General features: G+C 43.2%; 2 protein-coding genes across 9 annotated transcripts in view; both read left to right on the top strand.

The window, feature by feature from the left end:
* The window catches only part of Frmpd2 (FERM and PDZ domain containing 2), a 113,065-nt gene extending 102,047 nt beyond the window's left edge, over nt 1-11,018 (top strand). For all 3 annotated transcript variants that reach the window (XM_070020782.1, XM_070020783.1, XM_070020781.1), the window contains exons 28-30: nt 387-730; nt 6,780-7,052; nt 10,019-11,018. In XM_070020782.1, coding sequence (XP_069876883.1) covers nt 387-730; nt 6,780-7,052; nt 10,019-10,022 — 621 coding nt within the window. In that variant the 3' untranslated portion in view covers nt 10,023-11,018. The remainder of the gene's footprint in view (nt 1-386; nt 731-6,779; nt 7,053-10,018) is intronic.
* A 10,960-nt stretch (nt 11,019-21,978) lies between these two features.
* Nucleotides 21,979-24,452, top strand: part of Ptpn20 (protein tyrosine phosphatase non-receptor type 20) — an 85,876-nt gene continuing 83,402 nt past the window's right edge. For 3 of the 6 annotated variants that reach the window (XM_070020401.1, XM_070020398.1, XM_070020394.1), the window contains exon 1: nt 23,662-23,811. The gene's annotated coding sequence lies outside the window, so the exon portion shown is untranslated. Of the gene's footprint in view, nt 22,053-23,661; nt 23,812-24,452 lie in introns of those variants that run through there. The other 3 variants (XM_070020395.1, XM_070020396.1, XM_070020397.1) reach the window with 3 other exon arrangements.

Below are 24,452 nucleotides of genomic sequence, written 5' to 3'. Positions count from 1 at the left end.
GAGTCTCATGTACATTTTTCTGTCTGTGCTGGGTTTGAGCTCATCTTCCTGAATTACTAGGAATATGGGCCTGAGCCATTGGCACCTGGTTGTTTTTAAAATAACTTTTGAATTTTTACTCCTTAAAATTATCTGTAAGTAAATACTTGTACAAAGGGGCTTCAATTCAGCATAAACATTTATGAGTACAGTGCCTCCCTTCCTCCCCTTCCCTCCCTTGCCCCTCCATTGCCTGACCACCACCCTTCAAATGACCTTCAACCCACCCTTCAAGTGACCTGGTTCCACTTTCACATATGGACATTGAGTATTATTAAAGAAACAAATTTTCTAGCTTTCTCGGTATGCATTGTGGAGCAAGTACTCATTAGCATTTCTTTTACTAGACTCCTGAAGACTCAGCAGACAAAGGATTTGCCGGGGCAGTGTGTACCGACTTGGAGCAGGGCCCCATTGTGGACCAAAGGGGCCACTGGAGGGACAGCACCTCTGGAGACACAGGGGAAGGCCTGGAGCTCAAGCCAGAGGCTGTCAGCAAGGTGGGCAGAGAAGCACAAGGGAACCAAGACCGAGACAGACATTGGATGAAGTCCTCAAGGCGTCCTCTAGAATCCCATCCTCACTTATGTAAACTTCACCAAGAAACAGAGACACTCACGTTGGCGTCCTCTTTAGAAAAGGATATGAGGCAAAACTGCTACTCGGTGTGTGATATCAGCAGACTTGGGAGGTAAGACACAGGATGTTTGCAACAATTGGTAAATGCCATGAATTATTATTAGAAGGATAACCTAGACAGATGATTGTGCCCAGTGCTATTCCAGGCATTTGCAGGTGGGGGTAGGGGAGTCAGAAATAAGAGAAGCAGAAAGTCTGGAGCTCTACCAATCGCCATTTACAAGCTTTGGGGTTATAAACCCCACCCAGACCTTCAGTTTTCTGGAGACCACTGCTTTCAAGCCTCAGATTCTCTCCCAGAACACATACCTGTGTCCTGCATCCTTCCCAGCCTCTTACAGCACCATGGAAAGAGGGATGGTCTTGTGTGCATCCTACTTCTGATTGTCAATATAATACTTTATTATCACACCATCTTTAGGAATATGCACTGTCTAGCACTGGTGGCTCACCCCTATAATCCTAGCTACTCAGTGGGGCTGAGATCTGAGGATCATGGTTTGATGCCTCCCTGGGCAGGAATGTCCATGAGACTCTTACATCCAAATAACCACCAAAAAGCTGGAAGTGGAGCACAGTGGCTTAAGTGGTAGAGCACCAGCCTTGAACACACAAGCCCAAGTTCAAGCCCTCTGACTGGCACACACACACACACACACACACACACACACACACACACACACACACCATCATCATCTTCATGAATAGGTGGAAACCATTTTAATAACTGTTAAGTGAATAGTCTTATGTATAGTACTTTAGTCCCTTTCTCATGAAAAATATACCTTTCACTGTTTGATAAGTACTTATTACGTATTTGGAGCAGAAAGAGAGGGTGGAGGGAGAGAGAGGGAAAGAGAGGAGGAGAGAGAGATAAAAATACTGGGTAGGCTCCAGGTTTGCTAGCTCAATGCATGGACACAAAACAGGCAAATAATGAGGAGCAATAATTTGTGTTTGACACTATACAAAATGGCTGAGAACAAATAGTTTTATCTGGGTCAGATGTGGTGGTTCATTCTTGCAATCCCAGCTACTTGGGGTGGGGGGTGGAGATTGGAAAGATCACAACTGAAGTTCAGCCCAGGCAAAAAGTTAGTGAGACTCCAATTAGCTGAGTGCACCTGTCATCCCAGAAGCATAGGTAGGAGGATTGCCATCTGAGGCTGGTTCTGGGCAAAACAGTGAAAGAAAAAAAGGCTTGGGGAGTGGCTCCAGGGGTAGAGTGCCTGGCCTACCAAGCACAAGACCCTGAGTTTAAACCCCAAGAGAGCAAACACACAAACAAACAAATAGCTCTGAGCTGGTGGCCATCACTAGGAATGCGACTGGAACAGATTCTAGGGACTGGCAGGTGACATGAAGTACAGTCAGCCCTTTGTATCTATGGAGTATACACACGTGTGCTCAACCAACTCTAAATTGGAAATATCAGAAATACTAAAATCTGGGGGTCGGTGGCTCATGCTTATAATCCTAGCTACTCATGAGGCTCAGACCTGAGGATCATGGGTTCAATCCAGCCTGGGCAGGAAAGTCTTTTGAGACTCTTACCTCCAATTTACTAGAAAAAAGCTGAAGTGGAGCTATGGCTCAATTGTCCTTGAGCAAAAAAGCCAAGGAACAATACCTTAGTAAGAATACAAAAATATTAAAGATATTCAATTTCTTGATATTATTTCAACAATACAGCATTACAACTATTTGCATAGCATTTCCATTGTATTAGATATTATAAGTAATCTAGAAGTGAGACATACACAAGTGTATCACATTTTATATAATGAACACCAGCCTGTGGGGATTTTGATATTCAAGGAGTCCTGGAGCAAGTCACCCCCAGAACCTAAGGGACCACCATCATTTGAAGCAAAATGAATGTCATATAATTAGATCCTGTGCCAGTTGGACAAACAGGAGCCAGGTTTACATTCCCTGAAATCATCCAGATATATTTAAAAAATGCTGTGCCAGCCAAACAAAAACAACCAGTTTGCAAAGTAGAAGAGGGTAGGTGAGTACATTCATCAGTGATAATGGATGTGTGAACACAAGTGTATTTATAGTTCCTTACAATTGCATTCTTGGCAGTAATTTAGATAAAATGATAAAGGGAATGGTCTGCAGGAATTTATACAAGAATTGCTATTAGCATGCTCTTGTAGGACATAAAAGAAAAATTTGAAGATGGAGGTAGGGCTCAAGTGTAGAGCATCTGCCTTGTAAACTGGAGGAACCGAGTTCAATCTCTATGTACTTGTTGATTAGGTAGCACTCCTTCTATTAAGATAACACATACCTCTTTTTTGTGGCAGTACTGCAGTTTGAACTCAAAGCTTTCTAGTGAGGAGTTCTACCACTTGAGTCAGACCTTCAGCTCTTTTTTGTTTTGGCTATTATTTTAAGTACAATCTTTCTTTTTTGCTCTAGTGGGACTATGATCCCATATACACTTCTGATGTGGGCAAGCATGCTAAGTGCATGCCACCATTCCCAGCTTTAATAGCAGCCTGGTTGAGAGAGGGTCTCATTAACCTTTATTCGTCCAAAGAAGCCTCAGATTCCATTCCTGATGCCCATCTCCTCTCTTTTTATCAATCTTTTCTTTTTTTTTCTTTTGCAAGAGACATCACACTACTCTCTTTTTCCAAGTAAAATTAGATTTGGCATGGTGTCCCTACTTGCAAAGGGAACACCAGGTGTCCCAAATCTGTCATTCTTGGAGAGGAGTGCCCTTTTGAGAGTCACACAGGAGTCCTGCCTGCTTGTCCAGAGCAGTCTAGCAGGCCTGGGATTCCTAGTTGCTATGGTAACACACTAAGCTCACTCCCCAGACCCATGTGGCACACACAGCCATGTTCAGAGTCTTACTTCTTCTACTTCTCTTCCTGTTACCTCCATGGCCCCCTCCTTCCTCTTTTACTGTCTCCTCATGACAGTCCTGGGGATGATAATATTCTCCCTTCTCATGACTCCTGGCTTTACTCTCATCTTATTTTCTCTGTCCACCCAGAACCTTTTCTATCTTTCTGAAAGAATGACTCAAACCATGACAGCTCCTCCTCTAATGGACACTAGTTTGCATTCAGTGTGCATATCGAGACTGCCCCCTGCAGGAAGAAAAGCATAGCATGTGCCCAGCAGTCACTGAAGTCAGGTCCTCAAATCCATGGTAGGGTTAGGGTTAGGGTTAGGAAGTGAGGTTGTGACTCTGCACACCCCCTGAGAAGTATCTGAAGTTCTGAGTTGGCTGTCCCAGACCAACTGCCTCTTTGTTTCTAGCATTTGTGAGTCTAAATCACTTCACAATTTGGAACAAAATGAGCAGAAGCTTCTAGATCATATAACTTGATTTCAACCTGACCTAGAAGTTTCAGCCAATGATGTAATAGATGGGTGAGTAAAATTCCATTAAGGTGAGGTGAAAATCACACCCATTCCCATTGGCCTTAAACATTATTTAGATGTGATGTTGTATGCTCCCCTGGTATGGGAGCAGATCGCTTTTTCTTTCATCCAGCCCAGGTCAAGAGAAGTCAAGTTCTTGCATTTTGGGGCCATGCAGTAAGGAAAATTTGGATCTTTGAATGCTTACTTCCTAGAAACTAAGATCGATGGGCAAGATAGATGGTTCCTTTCTGCTCCTGGTGTCCATTTCAAGATATATACTCACTGAGTAGAAAGTTGGGTTTTCTGTTTTCATCTTGCTTACCACATGTGTGGAATTCATTTAAGTAAAACACATGCAAATTTAGTGAAGTATGATTTTTGTGAAAGTGATGACATAAATATGCATGATCATTGAAAAATGAAGAATGGAAAATAAGACAGAGATCCTTGAAATGAACCTAAAATGACCTATACCGACTGTTCACCTGAAGGAGGTGCTGTTTCTGGAATGGCAAAGGATGAGGAGGAAGGTGGAGGTTTAATTTGACTATAGCCACTACGCCAGCTGGGGGAGTAGGTTAATGAGGGATGAAGCTGTCTGTGAGCAGGGTTATCATGTCTGAACTTGATTAGGAATCAGAATAAGTCCATGAAAGGCAGGACCTTGGTGCTCCTTGAAGCAGTTGAGTTACCTGCTTTTTTTTTTTTTTAGTTCTCAGGTTTTGAACTCAAGGCTCTGTGTTTGTGAGGCAAATGCTTTATCATTTTTCAGGGAAAGTATGCCAGTTTTGTTTGGGGACAGCCTCAGATATGATACTCCCACTAATGACCTTCCAAGTAGCTAGGATGACTGGCAAATGCCACCATACCCAGTTTAATAATTAGAGGGGGGTCTTGTTAATGCTTTGCCCAATCTGACTTTGAATAACAATGTTCTCAATCTCCCGAGTAGCTGGTATTACAGATATGAGCCACCTTACACAGATAGTTTCCCTGCTCTTTTTATTTTTAAAAGTTATTATTATCTTTAAATTGTTGTACAAAGGGTTTCGATTCCACAAGTGAGATTGTGATTATGGTTATGATTACAACGGACCCTGATCAGTATCGCCCCTTTCATTGTTCTCTCCCATCTCATCTCTCCATCTCATCCATATCTTCAAGTTACATGACTCCATATTCACATGTGTACATGGAATACAGAGATGGGACTCGCCTGTCAGTTTCCCTGCTTTTTACAAAACTTCCCAGGTGTACTTTCCCTATGTTTGTATGAAAATGCAGGTTTTGTACAAGATCGTCAAGTACTTTAAGTTTTTAAAGCAATTTTCCCTTCAGATGCTTGGCAATTTTTCAGTATTTTTTTTCTCTTGAAAAAGCGAATGTTCCTCTTTAGTACTTGCGGAATCCAGTTTCTTTTTATACACATGAGCATGCATATATTTATCTGAAATGCACTTTTATATATAAGCTGTAGCTTTCAGTAGTAATAATGCCCTTTTCATAGTAAAAACTCAGGTTGGGCCAAATATACTCTGGGTGTTTTTGTGTTTATCACAGAGCTGATTTTAAAAGCAAGACACACTGCAGAAAGTGGGTGTGGAGGACATTATTATAGAACAAAGCCAAAAAATTTACTGCTTTGGATCTGGGGAAAGAGGCTGAGAAATGAGGACCTATGTTGTTGGTTAAGAAAAAAAGAAGCTAAATCTCTGTGTTTCCTTTTAGATATTCCTTCTCATCCTCATTAACCAGACTTGCAACAGATATTTTCTGAGTGCCTTCCCTGCATGTCTGCAGTGCTGTTCAAAATACCCTGCCATCTGCATCATCTGCTCTTCTGCTCTTTCTAATCTAAGACACATGTGGTGATATTGGGACAGCCCCGGGAAGGCTGATTCTGTCTTGGTTGTATCTACATCACCAGATAATGAGTGTATTACCATTCTCCTGCTTCCTGTGTCCTTCCTGTGAAACAGTGAATAAATGTCACTCCCCAGGCTGCCTCTCTAAATAGCAACTTTTTAAAGGCTCAGTAAAGGACCGGGTATTTTCACAAAGGGCTCTGAAGGTCGCCTACTTGAGTGGCTCCTGGTCTCCTTTGGTTCTTTCCACCTAATCTTGTTACTGAAATAGTAATCATCATTATAGTCATAAGAACAGAATCTCACACTGGCCAGAAATGTGCCCTGGGTCAGGAGCCATGAAAGCATGTCTCACTTAAACGTCTTAAATTTCTCAGTATTCCAGTTTTTCAAGTGAGAAAACTAAGGGACTAGAGAAGGTAATAAAGTTAATGTGTGTTCCCGAGCAGCTCTGCTCATCATGTAAATAGTTGGCCCTAGGACTGAGTCACAGCTCTTGGCTCTGCATGCAACACCAAGCCCTCTGGCCACGCCCCCTGTGTTCTCCTGGGCTTGCTAAACAGCCTCCCCCATTCCCATAATGCTCTGTGCTGCTTCTACTTACTACTTGCACTATAATATTTGCTTGCTGCTCCTTGGTCTATTAAGTTGGGTCTCCTCTAGGACAGGTGCCATGCCTTATCCACTGTTTGCTTCTGATGCCCTGAGTGACCTCTGACAGGAACGGTTTGAACTCTGGATGGGTCTCATGTGATGTGATCATAGTGAGCCCCCTGAAAGGCAAAAGCAAGTGGGTGAGGAATTTCTGATCGAGGATGGAGGGACACACGGGTTTCTGTTTTCTAGTCCTGGATGGGACTGGGATGACGCATGCTATCCATCAGAACTCCCTTTCCGCACCTCGGGAGATGAAGAGTACCTGATCATCAAGGGTGCATCCGAAGGCCAGCTGCCTTGTGAAGACTGTCTGGAGGCAGATTCAGAGACAATTCCCCTGCCACAGTTCTGCTCTTGGGGTGTCCTGCCAGCAGAGTCTTTGCTTCTGGAAGGGTCCCGGGAGAGCGAGAGTGACTGGGAGGACCTGGACGATGCTGTGGACGCGGACGCTGGCACCCTCAGGTGGGGGTCACACTCACTGGGTGGGATGAGGCTGAGTTCTTCCCACGGGGCTCTGTTTTCAGTGCTCTGTCTGTGGGCATCGCGGAGTTGGTGGTGGTGGTGGGCAATCACCCTGGCAGCCATTTCTGCCGAATGCTTACAATGTCCTTGTTCCATAATGATGATCCTACAGGTCAAGGATGGTCATCTGCTCCATTTCACACAGGACACATTTGGGGCTTTCCTAGGGCTATGCAGTGAGTAAATGATAGAATTCAACCTCTGCCCCCTCTAAGAATTCAACCTCTGACCCCCAGGCTCACATGTGTGGTGCTCTGCTCTGCTGTCTCCAGTAAGGGCTTGGCACACCAGATATCCTCAAGTTACTGTTTTAGGGGTCAACATGTCAAGGGCCAATTCCTGTTTTTGTTTTTCTTTTGCCAGTCCTGGGGCTTGAACTCAGGGCCTGACGCTGTCCCTGAGCCTCTTTGTCCTCAAGGCTAGTGCTCTACTACTTGAGACACAGTGCCATTTCTGGCTTTATTTGAGTAGTTTATTGGAGATAAGAGTCTCACAGACTTTTTTGTCCACGTTTGGACTGTGATCCTCAGATCTCAGCTTCCTGAGTTGTTAGGATTATAGGTGTGAGCTACCAGCACCCAGCTAAATTCCTGTTTGTGTGTTATGTATGTGCTTTGTATTTTTCTCCCTGGGCTACCTATATATTTCAAGTGAGACCTGGTGTCATCTGAAAAAATGCTATTTATTTATTTATTGTGCTGATACTGGGGCTTGAACTGAAGGCCTCATAGTTTTGATGAGCTTTTTTCCCCCCTGCTCACTGCTGGTGTTCTATCACTTAAACCACATCTCCAGTTCTAGCTTTTTAACTGATTAAGGAAACAAGAGTCTCCTGTCTTCCCTGAACCCTGAGTCTTAGACTGAACCTTGATCAGCCTCCTGAATAGCTAAGATTATAGGTGTGAGCCTCTGGGACCTGAATTGCTTCTTGTTAGGCTGTGATGGCTGTGTACAGACTACCATTAAGAAAATCCAAACCATTAGTGTCAGGAGCCCCAAGAGTCTAAGGAAGGAGTATGTGCAACCTAAACTGTCAGGGTAGGCCTAGCATAAGTTAAATTCCTTAAATGCCTAAACAACCCAGCATCTTAGTTAAGTCCCTATGATGTCTGTAGTTCCAATGTTAAAAAAAAAGAGTACACAATGTTCAAAAGGTTTTCTCATAAGCATATTCCTACCATAAGTTACTGAGATAACAATTTATATAGATTCAGGTAGAACAAACATACTCTTATTCAGTTTTGTCCCAGCTACACGTCCCTGGCTGTCTAAAAGGAAGTTCGGCCACTTCAAGTTGATTGATGTGGATTCAGTGGCAGGCAAGTGATAAGGAGGATGGATATTTGAAATTCAAGTCCAGTGATAAAAGCCAGGCTCTCATCTGAAAATAGAGCTACAGGTTAATGGAGAGGAGGATTCTGATGCTTGGAAGGCAGTTTGTGGGCATTTGTGGAGAAGTCAGATACTTCTGTAAAGGTTGAGAGGCTCATTAAAGATTCACACAAGTGTGAAATAAGCAGAGAGTATGGCTCCCATGTACTGGGTACAATTTTTGGAGGGGCTCCTCAAGGATGGTTGATGAAGGAAGAAGGCTGAACAACCTTTAGGCACCCACAGGATACCACTAAGGACCAGATGCTTCCATCAGGGAGATGAGGACAATGAGAACAATGAGGAGCAATGAAGACAGGGCACTGTGTTGTGGGGCGGGGAGGGAGGTGGATTCTCCTGGCTGTGTTATTCACTAGCTGAGTGACCTCCAGCAAATGAATTACAAACTAAGATGCAGCCGAGACCCCATGGTGGTAACCAAGTGCTGCTGTTGTAAGGGTTAGGTGAAACCATTAGGCAAGTGTTAGCACTGAGCACTTTGAAAGAGCTACCTCTTTAACAAAAACATAAGAGACATCACTGAAATCACTTCAGTGATGTGGTGAAACTTTTAGAATGAATTCAATCTATTGGTTTCTTTTCCATGTAGACTAAGTAGCCAGATTTGTGCCCAAACATAAGGGAGAGAGGGAAGAAGTATCTATTTATGGAGAAGGTGCCAGTACCTGGATGAAATGACCATAATTTGATATGTAGTTAAGATGAGTGCTGTTATCTTTTATTACATACAAAAGGAGAGCAAGTGTTACCCTCCCCCTGCTAACAGAGCTTGGGATTTAGGCACTGAGCTCTTAAGGTGTGAGTTCTTGGCCTAGGCTCCACAGAGTGGCCCACATACATGTTTCATAGCATGCAGGGACCCCCAGGTCTAGACCTATGTGCTTCTTTCTGAATGGTAGCTTGAATATTCCTTACATTCTCTAAGGGGTCCTAAAACTGCCTAAAGGTCTACTGTATATATTCAGTTCTTTGTCCTGGAGGTGGGGAGATGTCTCAGGGATACAAAGAACACTTTGCTATGGATTGAGTAGTACCTCCCTGAAACCTCTATCCCAAATTAGTTACTTGGCCTTTTTAGATATTAAGTACAAAGGAAGGTTCTATAAATGATTTAATACAATCCTCAAATCAATTTTGCTTGGTATGCATATTTTGTTCTATAAATGTGCTGAAGTTTATTTAGTTTGTCCAGGATCATACCATGAGGAGGAGTGGATTCACACTACAGCTGTCAGATTCTAATTTTGCTGCAGTTTTACATTTCCCATAGCATAGATCTTCCCCTTTGAATCTGTATAATAATACTTTCCATCCAGTGACATGGGAACCACTCCTTCCTCACAAAGTATTTCTCTTCCATGAGATCAAACAAAACAAAATAAGATACAGCCACAAAACAACCCAAAGCCCTATCTCCCATTGTCCAGGGAGATTATGAGGAAGGGATTGATCCATTTGATTTAGGAACAAATGCCAATCAATTTCACCCACTAAAAGGCTGCTTGTTGTTTTAGGTGAACATAAGACAGAACCTTGAGGGTTTCTGTATGGACATCCTTTGGATAGGAGAGCCCTCAGATGACCCTGGCCCACAGAGCACCTCCACTGGCTTTGCAGGCAGGAAGCAGGAGGCCCAGAGAAGACACCTGGGGAGCCAGATGTTAAAAGCTAACTTCTAAGAGATCATGCCTGTCACATCCAAGACTTCTAAGAGATCACCTACAAGACTCACTGTGGGGTTTATGCCAAGAAAAGCCTTGTGTATAGGAAAGTGGGGGTGGGGAGTGGCTTCCTCTTGTGAAAGGATTTGGAAACTACTGGTTCCATCAAGCCAAAACACAGTGGGACAAGGTCTGCTGTCCCACTGGTTTGTCTTTTTCAGGACAGATACCACATTCTGCTTGGCACTATTTAGTCTTGGTTGGTGAAAGATCCCTGAAGGGATCTGCTTAGGAGGTTTGGCTCAAAGGTATGAAGGAAATAAGTTTTACTATCTTTCTATATATTTCCTATATACTTACCAATAGTTAGGTATATTCATTTAAAAGGATATTTTTCTCTTTGCACTTACAATCCGATTATAATAAGAATTATACTAAGAAGAGAGGAAAAAGTAGAGCGAGCACAATCAAACATTAATATACAGCCACCGCCATTGTAAAAAATTAAACCATGGGTCTGGGAAGTTGGCTCAGTGGTAGAGCGCTTGCCTTGCATGCCTGAGGCCCTAGGTTTGATTCCTCAGCACCACATAAGCAAAAAGAAAAAAGGTGGAAGTGGCGCTGTGGCTCAAGTGGTAGAGCGCTAGCCTTGAGCTGAAGAGCTGAGGGACAGCGCCCAGGCTCAGAGTTCAGGCCCCACAACCAGACCCCCCCCCCCCATAAAATTAAACCATGGAAATAGACTTGGAGTTCAAGCCATGCAATTCCTAGTCAGGTGGGAATGAGGAGGCAACCACATAGATACAATTGAAAGACAGAGAAAAGGAAGGAAAGAGAGAAAAAGGCAGGGAAAGGAGAGAGGGAGGAGGGAGGAAAAGAAGAGGGAGGGAGGAAGAGAAGGAGGGGGAGGGGGAAGAGAGAAGGGGGAGGGAGGGAGAGAGAAAGAGGGAGAGAAAGAGGGAGAGAGAGAGAATCAGACAAAAATAAAGACAAATAAAAACACATAAACATTAAGGGCCTGGGCTCTAAACTAATTCAGAAACTCTTCCTTGTATGCTTTGTTTTTAATTTTTCTATCTCTTCATGATAGTCTTATAGGTCATGGGTTGCTTTGTGTTAATGAAGGATCTGAACAGTCTTTTTACAGATTCTTTCATAGCTTGATGATACAGAGTTTTGTAGGCCTCAAGGTTTGGGAATTAACCAAGAATGCAATGGAGTGAATAAAAACAGTATTTGCCATTTTGGAACTGCATGCATTCTGATGTACTCTGCTTGCTTCTTTCCTCTCTGAACAAGAAATGGGCAGATAGAAGATTAAACAAAGTTAGTTTAGTTGTCATGCTTACAGAAAATGATGGCCCCATCCCTGCAGACTCTGTTCCCATGTTGAGCCCTTTCTCATGGAGAACATACTCATTTTCCTTAGTCTGGCCCATCCAAACACATGATGCAGTCCTAGAACACTCAGCTCCTGACCTGTACATCACTTCTGCTTGTGGCCTGTATGGTCAATATTCTCAAAGCCTACCACACTTGAGAATCAACTATAAAAAGTGGACACTAAAAATCAGGAACAGTGCCCAGGCCCAGAGTTCAAGCCCCACGACTGACCAAAAAAAAAGTGAACACTATGTTCACCCTTACATATTCTGAATGAGTATGGCTGGACTGAAGCCTAGACAATTTTACCAAGCCCAGCATGATTATGTGGCCAGATTTGGGAAACACTGGTCCAGAATTTTCAAGTAATTCCTTGCCTCTCTCACCCTCCCTCTCAGCCATAAATATTCATCAAACTCCTATTATACACCAGCATACAGTTGGTATGAACTTGTCAAAACACAATGCATATTCAGCACTAAGTCATAGTATAAAAAGTAGGCTAATCAACCCAAAGCAGTATAGATGTCAATTTTCTCCTAATTGATTTGGAAGTCTAATGCAATTTCTATCATAATCCCTGAAAATTGTTTTGTAATTAGAAACAACATTATTGTGTAATTTATTTTATAAATTTATTTTACATCCATGCTACAATTTAATTATAGAAAGAAAAATGTAGGCCAGGCATGATGTCTGCTATCTGAAATCCCAACTACACAGGAGGCAGAGATAGGAGGACTGTTGTCTGAGGCTGATCCAGGACAAAAATATAAGACCTTATCTGAAAAATAGCTAGGGCAAAAAGCAGTGGAGGCATGGCTCAAGTGGTAGATCAAAGCCTTGAGTACTATCAAAAACAAAAAAAAGAAAAGTGTATTCTGAAATTTATATAAACGGGTAAATGTCATACTCAATTGGCCTTTTTTAAATGCCAGACCTAGGACTTTAACTCAGGGCCTGGATGCTGTCCCTGAGGTTTAAAGCTAAACTAGCACACTACCACTTGAACCACAGCTCTACTTTTGGCTTTTTTAGTAGTTAATTGGAGGTAAGAGTCACACGAGCATTCTTAACTGAGTTGGCTTTGAACTATTATCCTTAGAGCTCAGCCTCTTAATTAGCTAGGATTACAGGCAGGAGCCATGAACACCTGTCTGCCTTTTAACAAAAGTTTGAAAGAATTTCAATAGAGAAAGATTAAATTTTTACAAATGGTGCAGGGAACGTTGGAAATCCATAGACAACAAAAACAACAGCAAGAGAAGACTAACCTAAAATTTATTACTTGCAAAAAAATGAACTCAAACTGAATCATGAACTTATGAGTAAAACTGTCATACTTTTAGGAAAAGAAGGTATTTTTTGAGACCAAAAACATGATCTATAAAAGGACAAAAAGATGAAAAGATATTCAACTTCCTTAGCCACTGGGAAGTTGCAAACTAAAAACTACAGCAAGGTATCTTCACACATGCATTGGAATGGTAAAATGAAATCTGGATCACATATCAGTGTTACAATAGCTTGTGAGGATATGGGTAAGTAAAGTGGATTGCTTATCCCTAGCTGGTAAGAATATAAAATAGTAGATCAAATCTGAGAAAAAGTATATCCAATCTGAGAAAAAGCTTCATTGTGTCTTATAAAATGAAATACATAATTACAGTAAGATTCACTTGCCCACTGAGTGAAGAAATTAAAATGAATGTTTACACAAGAATTCACAGTGATTTCATAGCCCCAAACCAGAACCAATCCTAATGTCCTTCAATCTTTAATGGTTAAACCAAGTGTGCTAAGTCATATAACAAAAGGAATGTGCTAGTGATACACATAACCACACAGGTGGAAGTCCAGAGAATCGTGCTGAGTGAAAAAAATTACCAATCTCAAAAGTTCTGGTTCTATTTACACAACTTTCTTAAGATGGCAAAATTATAGAAATGGAAGACAGATTAGAAGTCAAGAGGTATAGAGAGGAGAGTAGGCAGAATGGGGGAGAGGGAGAGCATGTCATGAAAGGACAACAGGAGGGATCTGTAGATACGGACATGTCTCTATCTTAGCTGGGTACTGGTGGCTCATGCCTGTAATCCTAGCTACTCAGTGGATCAAGATCTGAAAATTATGGTTCAAAGCCTGCTGGGCAGGAAAGTCTATAAGACTATCTCCAATTATCTAGCAAAAAGCTGTAAGCAGAGCTGTGGCTCAAGTGGCAGATGCCAGCTTTGGGCAGAAAAGTTAGGCAAGCAAATGAGGCCCGAAGTCCAAGTCTCAGCACTGGCATGCTCTCTCTCTCTCTCTCTCTCTCTCTCTCTCTCTCTCTCTCTCTCTCTCTCTCTCTCTCTCTCTCTCTCTCTCTCTCTCTCTCTCTCCTCTCTCTCTCTCCTCTCTGTCCTCTCTCTCTCTCTCTCTCTCTCTCTCTCTCTCTCTCTCTCTCTCTCTCTCTCTCTCTCTCTCTCTCTCTCTCTCTCTCTCTTTCTCTCAGCTCTATACCATACTGTGACTATGGTAGTGTAGTGGATGTGAATTTACCCATGGGATAAAATTGTATACAATTTAATACTGGGAGGGAGGTGGGGAGGATTGAGTAAGTCTGATCCAGATGAATGGATTATATCAATGTATACATCATGGTTATAACAATATTGCACTATAGTTTTGCAAGGTGCTACCACTGGGACAAACTGGGTAAAGGTTATAGGACATCATCTATGTTATTTATTCTAATTTCATGCAAATATACAATTATTTCAAAATAAAAAATCTTACTTCAAAAAAGAAGTTGATTTCCCAACTCTTTGACTCTGATTAAAGTCATGGCTTTAACCAGGCCATGATGGGTTTAAGGCCAGGGAGGGTTTCACAGAGACCTGCAGATCCTGATCAAAAGACAGAATTTCAGGGTGCTGACTAATTGATTCTCCAACAGCCCATCTACCTAGTCAGTGTCGCCACTGGGGCATTTGTAGTTTTTTTTTCTTTTTACAAATTGAAACAAGTCTAAATCAAGTCCTTCTCTCAGCTACATGCAACCCTAGTGCAGAATATAATCATGCAGAAAAAGTAGTAGGAAGAATATTGGACCAGCTCTAGCTGTGTCTGCTCCATTGCAGCTTGCCACACATGTCCTGAGCACTTACTTTATAGCAATATAACAGGCGTCAGGTCCAGGTAACAGATGAGTGTGAATGGACATTGTCATCTCGGGGATGGCTTCCTGTGGAAGAGGTAAAACACAAACACATGATGTAGTACTCTATAATCAATGTGATTGGTTCTAGAATGATGGTATGGAAATACATTCATAAACAATGCCGATGTTTTTCCCCCAGAAAGGAAATACAGATCCTGCCCAAGAGAAGGGTCTTGAATATGGTACAAGGCATTCTCAGTGAGGAGGGGTGTAAGCATTGGAAGCTACAGCATATTGGATGTGGTATGGAGGCAAGCAGCACATAACATAGCATCTGGGGATGCATGGGGTCTGAGAGGGAGGAAAGGAGCTAAGGGGAAAGGAGGGGATAACCGAAGAAGCTTGGCTCTTCAGCAACTGTTTGTTCTAGCCAGAACTCACAATGGACGATTAGTTTGGTTTGAGTGGTGGAGAAATGATTAATATCTGAGCTGTAAAAATTAAAATTACACTGGAGACCACTATTGAGTCCTAAGAAGGAGTGGTGTGGTCTCAACCAAAGCCTATGTGTTACAAGCTTGTTTTCCAGCATGGGGCTACAGGAAGGTGGCAGGACCTTTTTTTGTGCCTGTCTTGGGACTTGAACTCAGGGCCTGGGTGCTGTCCCTGTGCCTCTTTGTGCTCAGAGCTAGCACTCTACCACTTGAGCCACAGCACCACTTTTGTTTTTTTCTGAGTAGTTTATTGGAGATAAAGAGTTTCACAGACTTTTCTGTCTAGGCTGGATTTGAACCAGCATCCTCAGATCTCAGCCTCCTGAGTAGCCTAGGATTACAGATGTGAGCCACCAGCACTCGGCTTGGCAGAAACTTTAAGAGGTGAATCCTAATATGAAATCTTTAGGTTTCTGGTGGTGTGTCTTAAAGGGGATTATGAGTGTCTTCTTCACTGATCTTGCTTCTTGGCCACAGTAAGGGGAACATCTTCCTCTCACACACTGTCTCCCCCCCCCCCCCGAGGTGCTGCCTTACAACAGGTCCAGAAACAATAAGATCAACTGAATATAGAATGAAATCACCCAAACTGTGAGCTCAAGTCAACCTTTCCTCTTTTTAAGTTGGTAATCTCAGGTATTTTGTTATAGAAAAATCTGACTGCCGCAGTGTGACCACTTTGATTTTGTACATCTAGAATTTGAGATCTCTCTGGGCATGGGCCACCCCCAGAAACATGTTTTCACTAACACAGAGACATATTAAATTCCTTTGCAAAGCAAAATTACTGAGGTCTCGAAGAGATGCTGTACCATGGTGTTATCTGCCAGAGATTCTGTAGAAAGGACTCTGAAGATAGCTGTGGGCACTGACATACAAAGGGAGGAGCAGCAGGACAGTTTGAAGGTGAATTTAAATGGATACATTCTACCATTGTGGGTGGAGTAAGAGAGGAAGGGAAAGGACACCGTGTGTCCTTTGTTTCTATATTAGACATCATTGGCTGACTGGTCAAATCGTCACTCAGTTTGACAAGAAACTATTCAAGACCAGCAGGTTTAAAGCCTCTCTCTGCCTAAAACGAAGCGTGCTTACTATGGTAGATTTGGAGTAGACAGTGAGTTGTCTCTTCCTTCCTTCCTTCCTTCTTCTTCCTGCCATGGTACGGTTTATTTGTTTTAGGACAGCTCCACTTAGTAGTGACAGAACTAATGATTATACTTAAGCCAGTAAAGCACAGCTGTTTTTTGAGAGACTTTAAGAAAACACGCTCAGAGGTGCAGAGAAAGGTTTAGATGCAGTTATTCATTTACTCCCTTGGCTTTGAGAGTTGGGATGTGAAAAGAGGACCCAATCTTAAAAGGAAATCAAATGAAATCATCACTGGATTCAAGAGCAGGACGATGGAAAGTGGATGAAGCAACATGGAGCCCAGCCCTGCAGTTTCCCTGTCTTGGCAAGCACGTGGAAATTTTCTTAGATTGCCACTTTTGCCTGTTCTTGCTGCTATAACAAACATACCATGGGCTAGTTAATTAATAGACAACAGGAATTTATTTCTCACAGTTCTGGAGGCTGGGAAGTCCAACACAGAGGCACCAGAAGATTTGGTGTCTGGCATGGGTCTACTGCTGGCACTTCCTATGTGTTCACATGCTGTGAAATATGGCTAATTTCATGTGGCAGAAGAAGAGATGACTCCCTTATGTCTCATTTGTAAGCCCAGAAATACCACTCACAAGGGGGCTGCCATCATGATTTAATTATCTCCTCAAGGTCCCACCTCAAAATATTAGCGCATTAGTGATTACATTTCAACATATGAATTTGGAGGAGGACACATTCAGATTATAACAACAGGCAGGACACTGCCTGGAGCCACTGTATAATGTGAAAAGGTGACATGGAACCATGCTGGAGAGAGCCAGAGCCTTAGCTTAAAGAATGGTAGGTGCACTGGTAAGAATCACAATAAGGCATCTTCCTGTGGCTGATGGATTACACAAAGGTGTCCTTTTCCAGTTCCAGAACAGTCTTTTTCCAGGCACAGAGACACGCCTACAGTTCAGCCTCCATCTACCCATTTAATGCCTTTATTCATGGTACAAGCTAAATATGTTGATAGCCCTGGAGAGAATCTGGAGAGTTTCATAAGCAGCTGCCCAAAGGTACCATGATCAAGGCAATGGAGCTGTATATACCTGGAAAGTTCCTACAGGAGATTTACTGAGAAATCAGAGTGATTTTTTTGTTTCATTGTGTTTTTTTCCCCCCTAGGAGAACAGCCAGCTCAAAATACCTGCCCAGAAGTGGTGTTAGATCCTGAGTCTGGCAAGTCATAAATTGATGTGAAGCTGGGTGAGAAAGGAGAAGACTATGGCATTCTTTCCCCAAGTTGGAGGTAGAGTGAACCTAGCAATTATATAAGCTAGAGGGAGTCTTCCAGAGAAATAGGACTGTTTTGGATGTTTACATTAAGGACTAGCTCAAGATTTCACATGTAACAGCCCAGGAGAAAAAGACGTGTAGACAATAAGTTTGAATTACACTGAAAGGAGATAAAAAAATTGCCTTCTACAGCTAGAAAGATACAATAGCTTGGAAGTATCTTTATTCTTGCTATAAAGCACAGGGCTTGGCATAGACCAAGTAGTAATACATTAGGATTGAAAGACATGGCTCCAGCTTCTTGGTTAGGATTTGCCAGTCTTTGCACTTTGGCTTTTGCTACATCATTATTTTACAGTTAGTAAGTGGAGCTGGAAGTGATGGCAGGACATTTATGTGCAACTTTGTAGGAAGCTCTCCTGCCAACCTGGCAGCTCTAAAGAGAACTATGGCCTAAAGATTCTCCTGCCTTGATGTGTAAGTGTGCAGCTGGTTGAAGCTGCAAACAGTGAGCAGCCAGCTAATGGATCATTCATTTTAAATTTATTGGGCATCTGCTTTATGCCAAACTCAGGGACAAGGCAGCCAGAAATTTATGATGTAAGTGCAGGTCCTCCTGCTCTTTAAATAAAAATCATTTTCAGTCTCCACTGGGATGTTTATTGGCTTTGGATTTTGCTCAATTTATTTTTATAGAGTCTTTTATGGGAAGTGTCTCAAAGATGGATAGAGAGAAAGAAACATATAGAGAAACCACACCATTTCTTCTAAGTTCATGGTTCTCAGCAACTCACAGTGCTGTGTGTGAAGAATTCTATCCAAAATAAACTGGGCAGCCAAGTAGAGGCTATAGTAGAAGTGGCAGGACAATGCCTCTGAAGTGATATTTATTTTTTTGTTGTTTTTTTCTGTGTTTTAAAATTCTTCATTGTCTGCTCTTCCCTAAGTCTGAATGAAAGAATTCTGAACTTGAGCATAGGCCTTGGGGACTGCTATGAAGCAATTTAGGGTTTAAGCTGTCCACTGGAGTCCTTTTGGACCCATGTTTTGGAAAAACAGGCCTTGACAATCAGTTCTTGCATTTACAAGGTAGAGATGGGCTCCACCTCATCATAAGGATTCTAGGTACTCAGAGCAAGGGCATGGAGCCAAGGCTGAGATCCTATAACCAGTACTGCCTCTTTGGCTGGTCTCTGTTGCTCCTCTGTATGAGTTTCCCTAGACCTACAAGCTTGAATGTTCCTTCCCTCCAAAACATATTAAAATTGATTACTACCAGTCACAGGTATCTCATGCCTGTAAACTTAGCTACTCAGGAGATCTAAGGATTCCAGTTCCACTGCAGCCTGGGAAGGAAAGCAGGTGAAACTGTTATAGTGCCTTGATATTGGATTCTCCAATCTCTAGAACTGTAAGCAAATGGACTTATACTCATTATAAATTACAGCAGTATGCTGTTAACTGTGGACCCCCCCCCCCCCCGCCGCAATTCACTGGGGAATTCCAGAAATAAATAAGTTTAAAATTACTCAAGAGTTCCAAGTCCCATGAAATCTCAAACTATGCCACTCGATGTTGCCTGGCGCATGAACCATCCACAAGTCTAGCCAGTGGGTTCATGTGCTATAAACTACCTATTCATTAGCCACTTAGAAGCCTTCTTGGTTATTATCAGATTGACTGTCATCATTATCTCAATGCCTGTGTTCAAGAAAACTTTTTACCCACTAATGGCCTCGAAGTGCAAAAGTAGTGATGCTGGCAATTTTATTAAATAGTATTTTATAATTACTCTACTTTTTATTATTTCTATGATAAAATAAATTTTAAACTTTAAATTTTAAATGTTAAGCATTATCACAGGTATGTATGTATAGGAAAAAATAGTATATCTAGGGTTTAGTACTATCTGTGGTTTCAAGTACAGGAACTCTTGGAACATATCCCTACAGATGGAAGGGGGAGTACCATTTTGGCTTACCCCTACAAAAATGGATGAAGATACCCAGAAATTACTAGGGGGTGTTTAGGGCGTGGCAAGTAGTGGACAACTGCTTGCTCTTCTGCAAGGCTTTAAAAGGAATGGAAGAAAAGCAACATGGAGGCCTAGCTGATGGAGCCAGGACTGGGAGCAGGATTGTACTGGGGAGTGGTGGCATAGGGATATGGTAGGCCTGGTCTCTGGCCTCTGCTTATGGGATCAGTGTCTGGTACATGAATGCCTGTGGCCTGATGTATGGCAGGGATCTAGTTCTACCCTCAACGGAACAGGAGGGGAGTTAGTGGTAGGCTCTTTATTCAGAGAGAAGCAGACAGAGTGAATAGGATGATGAGCACAGAAATCTTGGGATGGTTACTATCCTAGAGAAGCACATGATACAGGGAAAGGAAAATGGAATTTATTGTCCAGTACAATTAATAAAGCAGGAGTCCCTGCTTTACTAGGGATTGCTTTAGGTCCATAAAACTCCTTGCACTGGCGATAGTTGTCAGGATGCAAGAGGCTTGAAATAGTCCCTAAGAAATGGTAGTAATCTGTAAGGGAATCTTAAACTTTATGCTTTTTTTTTTTGTTGCATTTATTGCTGAAAAAAAAAAACAAACCCAGAAAGCTAGGCTGAGTGTGGTGATGCATACCTGTAATCCCAGCTACTTAGGAAGTTGGAATCAGGAGGATCACAGTTTGAGGCCAGCCCCAGCGAAAAGTTAGTGAGGTGGCCATCTCAATCAGGAGCTATGTGTGTGGTGCTCTGTGACTGTCATCAAACCTGGGAGATTTTACTGCAGAAATAACTAAAACAGAAAGATCTCAGCTGAAACCCCAGCGTACCTGTCTAGCAAGTTTAATGTCTAGTTGAACCCTAGTGCAGCCCAAACAAAAATAAAACTCCAGGAAGCAAAAAAAAATTTTTTGAGTCAGTGGCCTCTGGATCTGTGGTGTAACGCAGCAGAAAACCTAGGAGAGGAGGGATGAGACACCAGTGTCTACTCCCACCCAGTGTTCATTTAGTCTTCATGCAGGAATTTCCTGATTCTTTTTTGTGTGTCCCTGGACCTACCATCCACGAACAGAACACAACCTAGCACATTTCAGTTTGTTGATTCTGCTCAAGTTTGTGGAATGGTGACCATGGGCAGAGTCCTAACAAAGGAACCATTGTACATTGGGCCAGGTTTGAGGGGGCGACTCCTAGCTTGGAAACAGCATGGTTCTCCTGCAGGGCACGTTGGCTGCTGCAGAAAGAGGCGCCTCTGCTGGAGAGAAGCAATCTTTCACCAGGGACTCCAGAATAGGAAGCTGCCTGCTTTTTGCCTGGACAGAGAGTTGGTCATTGCTACTCAGCACCAATTCAGTTCAAGCAGGTGGCTCTCTGCTTAGATCAACATGGAAGGCTGGGGCTAAGTGCGGCCATATTGTCATACCCTCAAGGAAACTGGAGTCCCAAACGTGGCTCCAGACCAAAGAGAGGTGTGCTTGTCTAGAAAAAAGGTCCACACAAGTGTGGGTACTAGGGTTTGAACTCAGGGCCTGGGCACTGTCCCTTAGCTTTGTTTTGCCCAAGGTTGTCTTCTACTACTTGAGCCACATCTCCACTTGCAGTTTCTTACTGATTAATTGGAGATGAGAGTCTTATGGACTTTTCTGCCCAGGCTGGCTTCGAACGTGATCCTCAGATCTCAGCTTCCCGAGTAGCTTAGACATGAACCCATGGTGCCCAGCTTCCAGGCAACTGCAACACTTAGAATCTCCTCTACTTTACCCTCCCTAGGTGAAATTGTCTCAACTGGCCTGGCAGTGAAAGGCCTCCATCTTCTGGCACAGGCTGGAGACTCTCCCTTCAATAGCCAAGTCTACCTGTAGCAACGCCTCCCTCCGCCCCCTCCCCGCCCCTCCCCGCCCCTTCCCCGCCCCTCCCTATACCATCCCCATTCCCTTCCTACCTCTTCCCCGCCCCGCCACGCCCCTTCCCCGCCCCTTCCCCGCCCCTTCCTCGCCCCGCCCCTTCCTCGCCCCGCCCCGCCCCCTCCCCGCCCCTGCCCCGCCCCTCCCTATATGATCCCCATTCCCTCCCTGCCTCTTCCCCGCCCCCACCCCGCCCCTGCCCCGCCTCTTCCCCGCCCCCTCCCCACCCCTGGGACTCAGTACAAGGTTTAGTTAACCCCTGAGGACACAGTTTTAGTGGTTGAGAAGGGAAAACCTCTGAGGGCAGCTGGCTGTGCACAGCAGGGAGAGAGGATTGCATAGGGCAATAGGCAGGGATCCCCAAGGTACTTGCCCCTGGGGTCTGCAGTGGGCACTGCAGTGCCTCGGATGAACACCAGGACAAGGCACTTCATGTTCCGCTGCTCCGCTTAGCTCAGCGGAGGGCTGAAGCACAGGGCGCAGACTGCGCAGGCTCCCAGGCGCTGCTGGGATTGGACCAAGCTCGGCACGAACCCAACTGGTGTGGCGGTTGAGGCCCACCCTTGGCTACAGGCCCAGGTGAGGAAAGGTGGCTGGGGCCCGGCTGGGGGTTGGGGCGGCTGAGGTGCAGGCTAGGGAGGGGAATACTGGAGACCGCTTTTTACTAAGCAGGGGGTGCTGTGGATGACTGGACCCTGGACCCCCGCCATGGCAAGGCTGCTTAGGGGGCTGAGGTGTGAGGATCAAGGCCTCAAGCCCTCTTGGTCAGAAAAGTCCATGAGACTCTTCAATGAACTAGCAAAAAGGCAGACACTGAGCTGTGGCTCAAGTAGTAGAGCTCCAGCCTTCAGCACAAAAGCTCAGTGGAGCTGGAGGGGAGGGCTGTGTCAATGTGATCGATAGATGGCTGCTTTGTGACTGGGTGTTAAGACCTGAGGTCTGTTGACCAGGGTTGGGGAGGTTTGGGGGCAAGGGACTCCAGCTCTGTCTCAAGGGGATCCATAGAAGTGGAGGGACCTAAAGACAGATCCTCAGGTCACCAGTGAGTCCTTCAGCAGCTGTGTTTGAACAGCCCTTGCAATGCCAGGCGCAGTTCTAGAAGCTGAGGATTTAGGAAGGAGGTTGGTAAGGTCCTTCACATTTATGGAATTCTATTTCTGGTGAGAGGTGCTCAGTCATGGAAAATGGTGGGCTGTGGGTTGGTGTCCTTCTTGGCAGCTATGTACTCAACACTGATGTTTTGAATATTGGGATATGAGATTCCCAGTAGGTTTATCTCTCTTGAACTTTATAGGCTGCCATTGACAGTTAGCTCCACTTTCCCCCACATAATATATTCATCTGTCTGTCCTTTTCTCCATCTGCCAATCACTTGATAGATTTATTTTTGTTGGGGTAAAATACACATAACAAAACCCCTAGTAGATTTTTAAAAGAAATGTCAAATAGGACGCTAAAAATTTGAATCCATTTCCTGAAGGATATTAGTGCTATAATTTTCCTATGCAGTCACCCCCATATTTGATGGTATTCACACAAAGGGACTGGATTAGTTGAGAATATTCACAAAGAATAAGACGAAGAGCCACTGTATGGAGGGGAAAGTGTTGAATGCTATGGTGTAAGATTTTTTCATGATTAGGAATGTTTTAATCATTTTGATAAAAACAACATTATGGAGTACAGGAGACTTTCAGTCAAATGGATTGTGTGTGTGTGTGTGTGTGTGTGTGTGTGTGTGTGTGTGTGTGTACTGGTACTGGGGCTTGAACTTCATGTTAGGGACTCACACTGTTGCTTAGCTTTTTTCCCTTGCTTAGCTGTTTCCCTTCAAAGATGGTGCTCTACTACTTGAGCTACATCTCCACTTCTGGCTTTTTGCTGGTTAATTGAGAGTTTCTTAGATTGATTTCCCTGGTGGCTTCAAACCTTGATCCTCAGATCTCAGCCTCTGGGTAGCTATGTTTACAGGCACAAGCCACGTGTGTCTATCAGTGTTAAGTGATTGAGAGATGTAGTCATGTATTTGTAAGGCCAACTAGTGTATTCGTGTGATTTTCTATGCAAGTGTTCGACCTTGGGAAGTTACTATAAGGGTGGGTAACACATGAAAAAACATATAATATAATGCCAGGTCCATGATGAATAACACGTTCTCTTTTTTTTTTTTTTTTGCATTTCTGTTTGTACAACTATGACTGAGGAGGGATGACATTTACCTCTTGACAGGATCTTCTCCTGTGGCATGCTCTTCAATCAAACCAGAATCAACTGCAGTTTGTAGCTGTTCAGAAGTCTGGTTCTTGGTGTGATTACATTTATATACTTCATATTTCAGGTTGTTTACATGTTAGAGCTATCACCCTGGATTAGATGGGTTGAGAGTTGGTTGTAATGACAGTTAAGAAGTTTTTATGAAAATCTTTTATTACTGCATTTCATTTTTTGGTTCTGATATATTGGTAATTACAAACTCTACAGATCTTGGATCAACAGATACAAATTTCAGGTTATCATTTCTCCCTGACTACTTGGGCTGTATTAGGTTCAAATAATAATAACATCTGATATCAACTAAGTTCCAGCTTCTGATCTTGCTAGACCCTATTTAAAAAATAAAAAAAAAAAAAAAAAACAAAACTGCTAGGCTATCACTGAGTTTGAGTGCTTAAATGTATTAGATTTCAAATTTCCAAATTTCCTAGGTTTGAAAGGTAGGTTCTGGTGGCTATGTCAGTAATCCTAGCTAATCAGAAGGTTGAGATTGGAGGACTGTGAGTTAAAGCCAACATGGTAGGGAAGTCCATGAGACTCTTATCTCCAAATAACCAGCAAAAAACTGGAAGTGGAGCTGTGGCTTAATGAATGAGTGCCAGCCTTTACTATAAAACCTAAGGATAAATGTTCAGGCCTTGAATTTAAACCCCAGTAGCAGCACAACAAACAAACAAAACAACTGCCACTTACCATCTATTGCTC

This window comes from Dipodomys merriami, unplaced genomic scaffold, assembly GCF_024711535.1.
Source record: "Dipodomys merriami isolate MVZ:Mamm:240054 unplaced genomic scaffold, mDipMer1.0.p SCAF_14, whole genome shotgun sequence".
Lineage (NCBI taxonomy): Eukaryota > Metazoa > Chordata > Mammalia > Rodentia > Heteromyidae > Dipodomys > Dipodomys merriami.
The sequence above is the reverse complement of the archived record's forward strand: the minus strand, read 5'-3'. Positions and strand labels throughout refer to the sequence as shown.